The 10318-nt window shown below is 48.5% G+C and overlaps 2 protein-coding genes across 4 annotated transcripts in view; one reads left to right on the forward strand and one right to left on the reverse strand.

The window, feature by feature from the left end:
* The window catches only part of SIN3A (SIN3 transcription regulator family member A), a 30397-nt gene extending 21422 nt beyond the window's left edge, over window positions 1–8975 (forward strand). For all 3 annotated transcript variants that reach the window (XM_079318364.1, XM_079318365.1, XM_079318363.1), the window contains exons 12-21: window positions 183–299; window positions 1011–1249; window positions 2408–2591; window positions 2780–3353; window positions 3774–3943; window positions 4945–5118; window positions 5763–5855; window positions 6209–6303; window positions 6475–6682; window positions 8014–8975. In XM_079318364.1, coding sequence (XP_079174490.1) covers window positions 183–299; window positions 1011–1249; window positions 2408–2591; window positions 2780–3353; window positions 3774–3943; window positions 4945–5118; window positions 5763–5855; window positions 6209–6303; window positions 6475–6682; window positions 8014–8244 — 2085 coding nt within the window. In that variant the 3' untranslated portion in view covers window positions 8245–8975. The remainder of the gene's footprint in view (window positions 1–182; window positions 300–1010; window positions 1250–2407; window positions 2592–2779; window positions 3354–3773; window positions 3944–4944; window positions 5119–5762; window positions 5856–6208; window positions 6304–6474; window positions 6683–8013) is intronic.
* The window catches only part of LOC306808144 (uncharacterized protein), a 31286-nt gene continuing 27222 nt past the window's right edge, over window positions 6255–10318 (reverse strand). Inside the window, exon 14 of the mRNA XM_079318371.1 lies at window positions 6255–6264. The gene's annotated coding sequence lies outside the window, so the exon portion shown is untranslated. The remainder of the gene's footprint in view (window positions 6265–10318) is intronic.

The raw sequence follows: 10318 nt of genomic DNA on the forward strand, positions 1-10318 counted from the left end.
GAATTTTTCAGGCTGCCTGGCTGTTTGGGGTTGCCTTGTGAATGCTAGGCTTTGGAAGGGGCACACACGTTTTCCAGCTGAGAACTACATTGTTCCATCAGCAGACAGGTCTTGAAGCTGATCAGATGTGATCTCCTTGAACACTGACCACGACTCTTGTTCTCTCTCTGCCTCCCTCAAAGGTTTTGAATGACACCTGGGTCTCCTTCCCCTCCTGGTCTGAAGATTCCACATTTGTGAGCTCCAAGAAGACACAATATGAAGAGCACATCTACAGGTGTGAGGATGAGCGTTTTGAGGTAAATTGCTTTTTCTTTGTTCATATCTGGGAAAGTTCTGTTCTGTGAAGAGTTAGTGAGCTTGATGGAATGATACCTTCAATTCTGTATCTTTTATTGTGTCTGCCATCTGGTTTTTGGCATTAAAGCTTGTTTTCTCTTCAGGCAAGAAGCACTGGCTGCATAACCACTCAGCTGCCACCCCTGCCCCTCAGTTTTTGTGTGGAGCTTTTCGTTCATCCCGCTCCACATGAAATTGTTGAATAGCCAGCATGGAATTGCATGGAATTGTTGCATCTTTTCCATTCTTCCTGCCCACGTAGTGCAGGAGAACGTGCATTCTTCCCCTGTAATCATCTGCAAAGCAGTATGTTCAGGATTTTAAATGACTGACATTTTGACTGGAAATGGAAGTTAGCTGGGCAGTTACCTGAATCTGCACAGATTTGGCACGTCCTTTGTAGAGTAACTGTCAGTTATGTTCTATTCCCAGCTAGAAGATGTAATTTCCGAACAGTATCATTCTGGTAGCTTTTAAATTCTTACACAGTATTATTTAGGTAGCAGATGAAATCTAATTGGATTATTTTAGAGCAGCTGAGCACCAAAGTGCTCGAGTACACCTTGTTAAACAGGCACAGCTTCTTGTTTGGTGTCACTTGAATGTTTGCCTCCGTGAAGGATCATGTTTTGTCTATTCAAACGCCACTGCTAATGCACTGTTCTCTCCAGCTGGATGTTGTCTTGGAGACCAACCTGGCAACCATCCGCGTTCTCGAGGCAATCCAGAAGAAGCTGTCACGCTTGTCTGCGGAGGAGCAGGCCAAATTCCGCCTGGACAACACCCTGGGGGGCACCTCGGAGGTGATCCACCGCAAGGCTCTCCAGAGGATATATGCTGACAAAGCAGCTGACATCATCGATGGGCTGCGCAAGAACCCCTCCGTGGCCGTTCCCATTGTGCTGAAAAGGTACTGATTGCCCCAGCACCCTGCCCAGGCTCCCTTCCACAGGGAAATGCGCTGTGTGCTGTCCAGATGTATGGAAAAGTGTCCCCTCCACAAAAAGGGTTGTGGCTGCAGCACCCCTGGAAGTGTTCATGGCTGTGTTGGGCAGAGCTTGGAGCAACATGGTGCAGTGGAAGGTGTCCCTGCCCATGGCAGGGGGCGGAACAAGATGAGCTGTAAGGTCTCTTCTCAACCAAACCATTCTGTGATTCTATTGTTCTGTGAAATTGAGAGGTTCATTTATATGCTGGACAGTTGGTGTATTCCGTAATAATCACCTAGAGGAAATTGCCCTCCTTAAACAAAATCCTTACAGCTCAGCTGGAAGGATATAGAGCTTTTGTTGTCTCCTCTTAGACTTTTTTCTTCCCTGGTGTCAGCACTGTGTGTAAGATAAGGCAACTGTTGTTCCAGGGCTAAATGTGATCCCTTTCCAAATCCTGTGTGTCCAGATCATGGTGTCTCTGCTGTCCTCAGGTTCCCAGTGCTGTTTCTGTTGTCAGCCTCCCCTTCCTCAGTTAAAAGGGAGTGGATGCTGCAGCTCCTTAGGGAAAGTCGAGGAGATGTGTAAGCAGCACATGCTGTTTTATCTCTGTGGGACTTCTGGTCCCGTGTTTTGTTGGAGTTCTGGAGCTTTCTGGAGCTGGATGTAACAGCCTTCCCAGGATACCTGCAAGGCCCAGTTTCCCTACCCTTCTTGGACTGAATCAGGGGTGCTTTACTTGGGGTGCTGAGTCAAGGTTCAGGAGTGCATTCCCAGAATATTCAGGTGTCCATGCTTTGTTCATTGTCCAAACTCAGCTGCCTCTGTTTCACAGGTGGAGCTTCCTGGGCATTTCTGAGAGACCAGGGACAGCTTTTTTCCCTTCCCTGTTCCTTTATTTCCTCTCCTGGGGCTTTGTTCCTGCGTGGTTTTACCTAAATGTGAAAGAAACCCAGAGTGGTTTCTCCAGAAGAGTGTGTCCAGGGAGCACCTCCTGGAAAGCTCTTTTCCGTGGCATATCTTTGATCCATGCCCATTTCGTTGGGAGTTCAGTTTTTGGCAACACTCACCAAGGACCATGGGCAGAGATTTTTCTTATATGCTCACCTCTTAGCTCACCTTTGTTTTCTTGATCCAAGGTTAAAGATGAAAGAGGAAGAGTGGCGAGAAGCTCAGAGAGGATTTAATAAAGTCTGGCGAGAGCAGAATGAGAAGTATTACCTGAAATCCTTGGACCACCAGGGCATCAACTTCAAGCAGAATGACACCAAGGTCCTAAGGTCAAAGAGTCTCCTCAATGAGATTGAAAGCATCTATGATGAGGTGAGATGATCACAAATAGTTTCCTTCCCTAGAGCTTATGTACTTTGCTAGTGCAGTTTCAGCTCCTGTTGCTCACAGCTTGGTGAGGGAGGAAATCTGTTGCACAGGGAGAGCTTTCACCAGGCTCTCAGGTGGCGGACAGGGATTGTTTAGGCTGATTTTTTTTTTATGCTGTTTCTCCTTTGTAGAGGCAAGAACAGGCTTCAGAAGACAATGCTGGAGTCCCCACAGGCCCACACCTCTCACTAGCCTACGAAGACAAGCAGATCCTGGAAGACGCTGCCTCTCTCATCATCCACCACGTGAAGCGGCAGACGGGAATCCAGAAAGAGGACAAGTACAAAATCAAGCAGATCATGTATCACTTCATTCCAGACCTGCTGTTTGCTCAGCGAGGTGAACTCTCGGATGTGGAAGAGGAAGAAGAGGAGGAAATGGATGTGGACGAAGCTACCGGGGCCGCAAAAAAGCACAACGGCGTTGGGGGTAGTCCTCCCAAAACCAAGCTGATGTTCAACAACACGACAGCCCAGAAGCTGCGGGGCATGGATGAGGTGTACAACCTCTTCTATGTGAACAGCAACTGGTACATCTTCATGAGGCTGCACCAGATCCTGTGCCTGCGGCTGCTGCGGATCTGCACCCAGGCCGAGCGGCAGATCGAGGAGGAGACGCGGGAGCGGGAGTGGGAGAGGGAAGTGCTGGGCATAAAGAGAGACAAGAGTGACAGCCCTGCCATCCAGCTGCGACTGAAGGAGCCCAGTGAGTGACTTCTGCTGGGAGGCTGGGGGGGAAAAGGTGCTTCTGTTTGTAGTGTGGTGACAGCAGTGACCCTTGAAGATAGGCTCTGTTATTATCCCTGGGGAGATGGGAAGATGTGGGGAACATGGAACTTGGAATACGATAATACACGGCAGTTATTTCATAAGAGCTTTCTTTGTACACTTGCATATCCTCAAGTTCCCTAAGTAAAAGCTTTCAGAAACAAAAAGCTCGTGGAGGAGGCTAGAGGTAGAAAGCAAGCGATTAGAAAATAACCCGTGGGCTTAAAAGGACTTATTTATGTCCATAAAAGACAAGTTTAAGCAATTCTTCAGCTTAAGCAGGTCACCTGAGAACCAAAACTCAGAGCAGCCCTTCCTGGGGTGGCGTGCCCATCTCTCCCCTTCTCTCCTGTTGCAGTGGACATCGATGTTGAGGATTATTACCCGGCCTTCCTGGACATGGTGCGCAACCTGCTGGACGGGAACATGGACTCGTCGCAGTACGAGGACTCCCTGCGCGAGATGTTCACCATCCACGCCTACATCGCCTTCACCATGGACAAGCTGATCCAGAGCATCGTGAGACAGGTGCCTGCCAGCGAGGCCTGGCTGCTGGGTGGGGCAGAGGAAGCAGGCAGGGGGTTTGCTGCAGGGAGAACCCAGGCTGGCACTGCAGGCTGTGTTGTGTGCCTGCATGGGGAGTTTCAGGGGTAAGCAGGTAAATTCGGGGCTTTTCTTCACCCAGCTCTCTAACCTTCATAGTAGAGAAATGATAGAAGGTGATTTCTGATCTGTTTAAATTATTGAGAATATCCTCTATGGAGCTGTCTTTGTTTTCCAGATGTTTTAGGATATAAGTATTCAAAGCATGTCTAGAGCTAATCTTGCTTTGGCTTTGGGGGAAAAAAAAAAGACATCTAAATGGTTCCTTTCCTTTCCATCAGTGCTGTAGGAGTGCACACTTTTTAGAAAAAGCTTGTCTCTTTTATCTGGCTGCTGGAGTAGCTCATTTTGGCTGTTAGACTCCAGTCCTTCTGTTGGATTGGTAGGAACAATGTGTGAGCAAAGGAAAAACTCTTGTGCCTTTTTGTAGCATAAAGAACAAAAACAGACACAAGGGGCTGGAAGTGGAATAACTTGAAAGGGCTTTCCTCTTTCAGAAGGGTAGAGCTGCTCTTCAGAAGCCCTTCAGTCCAGAGATTAACTGAATTCAGAAGACAGTTGGGAGACTTTTGATTTTTAAACTTGCACAAAATACAGATTTGATCTTAAACCTCCCACCCCTCTCCTCAGACACAGCAGCAGCCCCTTGGTGAGGAGAGGACACGCTGTGTCACGGAGCTGTGGCCCTTCCTCCCCTGCTGCTGCTCAGAATGTTCTTTGTATGGAGTTTTTTTCTGAGTCGCTGTGCTTTGCCACCTGCTAATTTTTCTGAAGATACTGTGTTTTTTTCACATAGTATCAGATACTCAAGTGGAAGAAGTGAAGGGTTTTTTGCTGGCGCTCACTCCCATTATTACACCTTTATTTTATTCTATTCGATGGGGGTGCAGCAGCCTCCCTGACTCCCCTGTTGCTCCTGTTTGCAGCTGCAGCACATCGTGAGCGATGAGATCTGTGTGCAGGTGACAGACCTGTACCTGTCAGAGAACAGCAACGGGGCCACCGGGGGCCTGCTGGCCTCGCAGTCCTCGCGCACGCTCCTGGAGGCCGCGTACCAGCGCAAAGCCGAGCAGCTCATGTCCGAGGAGAACTGCTTCAAGGTAAAGCCAGGCTCTGAACCCTTTTAAGAAGGGAGAAGCACTGATCCTTTTAAAAAGAGTCTTCTTTAGGCACTCAAAAATGAAGAAAATTAACTCCATCCCAGCCAAAACCAGCGCACGTGCTGCCAGCCTTTGGGATATAGGTTAATGCTTCTGTGAGGGCCTCTCAGAAATGAAGTTTCAAGGAGGAATGTTTCCTGAAACAGCAATGAATATCCCCTGTGCTTTACAGCAGCTTTGGGCTGTATCATACTGACTGCTTGGCTGCCACTGCTTTTGTCAGCTGAAACTCCCATTTCTCTGGTGTCTCAGTTTTGTCGACTGTTGGGAGATCTGCCACTACTGACTGGGCATTAAATCACTGCTGCCTGCATGCATTGCTAATAAACCTGTGCTAATCAAACCCATACTGCCTTTGCTGAAGAGGCAGGAAGTGGTCAGGCCCTTTCTGAGCCAGAGAAGTACTTTGGATAGAAGCCTGAGTGTTTAATATCTCTTCCCATGCCCTCAAACTTACTTTGGGGGCTCAAGAAGGTTTCCTTTCAGAACTGCCAACTTGCTTCATTGCCCCAGTGAGGAGTGAAGGTGTTTGTTTCTATTTCAAACCTCCCCTTACTGAAGTTCCTTCTGCTTTTTTTTAATAGCTGATGTTCATTCAGAGCAGAGGTCAAGTTCAGTTAACCATTGAACTGCTGGACACAGAAGAGGAAAACTCAGATGACCCTGTGGAAGCAGAGGTAAGGGCAGCTTCTCCAGAGAGCTGACTGTGATGGTCAGGGTTGCTCTGGACCAGAGTGTCCAGTTGACTGGTGGCGTGGTCCGTTAGCAGAAGACAAAGAAACACCAAGGACATGCCATAAAGCTTCTAGTGATTTGAGCAAGCAAATCTTTCTTGGTTTATTTTGTATCAGAAAACACTTACAACCACGTAAAGAAACATTGTACCTGCCTTTTTGGGAACAAGATGCCGGAGCCCTCAGGAGGGATATTGTGTTTTTCTGCATGACTTGCAGCTTAGCCTCCTGCTCAGCCCCCTCACGTTGTTTGGTGGGAGGGCAGTGGCTGATGTGTGCTGTGTGCTTGCTTCCAGCGCTGGTCTGACTACGTGGAGCGGTACGTCAACTCTGACTCTACCTCCCCCGAGCTCCGCGAGCACCTGGCCCAGAAACCCGTCTTCCTGCCCAGGTGAGTGGCCAGGCTGTGCTGGGAAAGGCCTCCAAGCTCATCTCATCCCACCCCCTGCACTCCTTGAGCAGAGACACCTCCCTCTAGATCAGGTTATTCCAAGCCCTGTCCAACCACCCACAGGCAGCTTTGCAGTGCCAGGGGTTCCAAGAGGGGCTCTCTGCTTTGCAGGAATCTGAGGCGGATCCGCAAGTGTCAGCGTGGTCGGGAGCAGCAGGAGAAGGAAGGGAAGGAGGGGAACAGTAAGAAGTCCATGGAGAACGTGGAGAGCCTGGACAAGCTGGAGTGTAAATTCAAGCTGAACTCCTATAAGATGGTGTACGTGATCAAGTCAGAGGATTACATGTACAGGAGGACTGCGCTGCTGCGAGCTCAGCAGGTAGGAGGCAGCCAGAGAACGGCCTGGGCTGCTGCTCTTTCCTGGCATTTAGGGGAAGGAAGCACTGCCTTTCCAGCTGTTTGGGAAGCTGTAAAGGTTTGGGTTTCAAGAGGAATAGAGCTTTTGATTCCAGATGGGTGAAATTTAGGAGGATTGCACTGGTGGAAACTGATCTGTCATCTGGATGCTTTGACACTCTCCTTTTCTCATCTTATGGGAATTTCCATCTACTTTCATCACATATTTAGATCTATAAAACAATTACTTACCATGTTTCTTGCTGATGAGATACAGATAGTGGCTTTACTTCATTAGTTGTAAAGTAATTCTCTTAAACTTTGCATCCACATCAGATGAGAGCATTTTATTGCAGTGTAGTGACTCTGAGATGCTGGTACTGAGGATTTTGATTGAATTCCCTCTCTCTCATTCAACTGGCACAAACCTCAAGGAAATGTAAGCTTATAAGCAGGATACTGTGTGCCAGTGCTCTTCACAGAGAATCTGAACATAAATTCTTGAAGTGCTAAATATGTAGTGTGCAGCTTAGCCTTGGGTTACTGGAATACACTGAGGGAGCTGTAGAAGCTACATTGGATTTTGGAAACAAATCTATTGGATTTAGCAGTTAACACCCCAAAGCAGTCAGTCTCTGGGAGGAAAACAAACAAATAATAAAATCTGTAAGGTTTAATCTAGAGTTTTAATTATATTGGCTGTTTTCAATTATGACTGTAGCCATAGCTTTATACCATGTGTCCTGGATTTTACATTCCTTAGGCAGCTGCTCTTACCCAAAAAAGTGCACAGTTCTTCCTCTCCTGATGTTTTTGTTAAGTCAGAACTTTTTGAACCTGTTAAACCCAGACTGGGTGTTAATTTTTTGTAGCAATTGTGCCCCCAGCATGTTGAACTTGCTCTTTTGTGCCTGTGTCCCCCTCTGGGGACTGGAGGCAGACCCCGAGGGTTGGGAAGAGCAGGACTTGCCTGCTCCTGGCCACTACCAGAGGGGGCAGCAGCATCTTTTGGGCAGAAGGGACTCACTCTGAGCTGGGCATGCAACTTTCAGGCTCCCACTGGATATGTTCTGTGTTCCCAGCCCGTGAACTGCTGTGTTAAACAAAGAGCGTAAACTTTTTTGTCTTTCTGAGCTCATTTTGCCACAAATTTTCTTGGAGAGGAGACCCAGGTGATCTAATCAGAGCTTTCTCCAGAGAATTCGCCCTGTGTTTGATCCCCTTGCCCATGCCAACCAGTAGCCAAGCTTTGTGTTATGCTGCAGTTTGGGGCCCAAAGCTGCCTTTCCCTAACCTCTCTCCCTGTTTCTGCAGTCCCACGAGAGGGTGAGCAAGCGGCTGCACCAGCGCTTCCAGGCCTGGGTGGACAAATGGACCAAGGAGCACGTGCCCCGCGAAATGGCAGCCGAGACAAACAAGTGGCTCATGGGTGAAGGCTTGGAGGGCTTGGTGCCCTGCACCACCACGTGTGACACAGAGACCCTGCACTTTGTCAGCATCAACAAGTACCGCGTCAAATACGGCACGATATTCAAGACACCCTAAGAGAGTCCCCCGGGGCGAGGGCAGAGCCCGGGAGATGTGTGTGTGTGCGCGCATCCAGGGAAGGAGGGAGATCCTTTCTCCCCTCTCTGTATCTCCGTGACATGGCCACTTGACTAGGGCGTGGCTGGTACAACCCGCCCCTGGCGGCGGGATTCCCCCCCGGGGCCGCGGATCTCCGCCCGGGGCCGCGGGCTGCCGGCCCTTTCTGGGGCAGGAAGGACCCTTCTCTGAACTGAGCCATCCCAGAGAAAACACCACGAGCTCGTACACACCAGCAGCGTTGAGGCTTTGACTCCCCTGAGCGGCGAGGGAGGGGATGGGATGGGATGCTCTCCACCACCACCGGAGCCGCTTGGGTGTGTCCCCAAAATCCCCAGGTGCCTGTGGCCACCGGATTCTCCTCTCCTTGCGGGCTCCGGCGCTGGGGCCAGGGGGCGGCAGACCCCGGGCTCCTCCCGCTCCCTCCCCTCCCTCCCAGGCTGGACTCACCCTGTGCAGATCGGTCTGTCCTTTCTAGTGCCAGTGGAACTGTTTTATTTTTATTTGGGGTTTTTGGTTGTTTTTTTTTTTTGTTTTGTTTTGTTTTATTTTTTGTACCTGCTTGTTTACTAGTCTCTCCTAGTGCCATGCACCAGCTTTTCACACACATGTACGTACACACACACAGCAGAGAACAACACGATTTTAACATGTTCCCCTCCTTTTTTGTAAATAAATGTACAAATTGTCAATTTTTTTGGTTTTTTTTTTTTTCCTTTTTGGTTTGTTTTGTTTGCTTTTTGTTTTTTTTTTAATTAAAGGAATTATGCTTGATGTGCTAGCATAACTGTACTAGCTTCTTGTGTACCATAGTACCAGGTGGCTTGAGAATTAGTACCGACAGACAGACCGATGGAGACATTTATTACACTTTTTACCAAAGGGAGTTATCATTGTAGTGCTTTTGTGTGGAAACTTTTTTCTCCTTTTTTTGTAAATAAAAAAAATAATGTCTTTGTTCTTAACTGGAGGAAGACACTTGCTCACCCACAGCCGTGTTCCTGGTCTGAAAGGCACTGTTGCAACATGCAGGTTTTGGGGTGGGAAAGGGGAGGGAAGAGGGAGGTGTAATCCAACCCCTTTTCTAAGGCTGGCAAGAGGAAACAGCAGAGGCAGCATGTGTGCTTGGGGGTTGAACAGCTGAGGTACAAGTACCCTGAAAGAAATATAAATATAGAGTATATAATTTTAAATTTTTAAAAATTTTTGTCTTTTTTTCCTGGTGGGTAATTTTTATCCACCTTGTCTTTCAGCTCCAAGGATCTTCACTTTTGGGAAGTGTTGCTGAGCAACTCAGCTGGGGCTGATTGTGCTGATGTATTTTTCCCTTTCTGTGTTGGAGGAAACATCATGGGAAATACCAAGCCAGTATTTGACAGAGCTGCTCTGTGTGTCTGTGTGCGTGTGTGCAAGAGGAGGAGGAGGGACTGGAGGTTCTCAGTGCATTTCACTCCAGAAATCCACAGATGGGATATATATTTTTTTAAAGTAGAGAAATTTAACACAGGCAAATATTTAAAACATGGGGGAAGATTCTAATTTTAAAAATAAAGAAGTCAGCACAGAGTTTGTAAGCCACGACAGCCACCACTGCACTGTGTCTCCTCAAAAGGAGGTGACCTTCCTTGCAAAAATCCACACTGCCTGTCCTGCCCACCTGGAATGGCTTCCCTGAATGGGGAGCCACGAGCAGGGCTTTGCCATGGCTTCAGCCTTACTGTAGTTTGAGACAGCAGGTTCATACAATCATAGAATGGACCTTAAATACCATCTAGTTCCAGGCTCTCTCCTTCTGCCACCACAGCTCCTTCCCTTCTGTGGACAGAGGCGAGGGACCTGGAGCCGCGGTGAAAGTCACAGCCCCCGAGGGGCCACGAGTCATTGGCAGCCAATGCACAGCAGGCAGGTCTGGAATGGGAGCCTCCTATGGAGAGAGGGAGAGAAGCAAGAGCCCAGCAGGGGCTTCTCACACTTTGCTAGCAATAAATCACTGATCTCCTTTCTCCTCCTTTGCTGTAACTAGGCAGGAAGGGGC

This window comes from Erithacus rubecula (assembly GCF_903797595.1).
Source record: "Erithacus rubecula genome assembly, chromosome: 14".
Lineage (NCBI taxonomy): Eukaryota > Metazoa > Chordata > Aves > Passeriformes > Muscicapidae > Erithacus > Erithacus rubecula.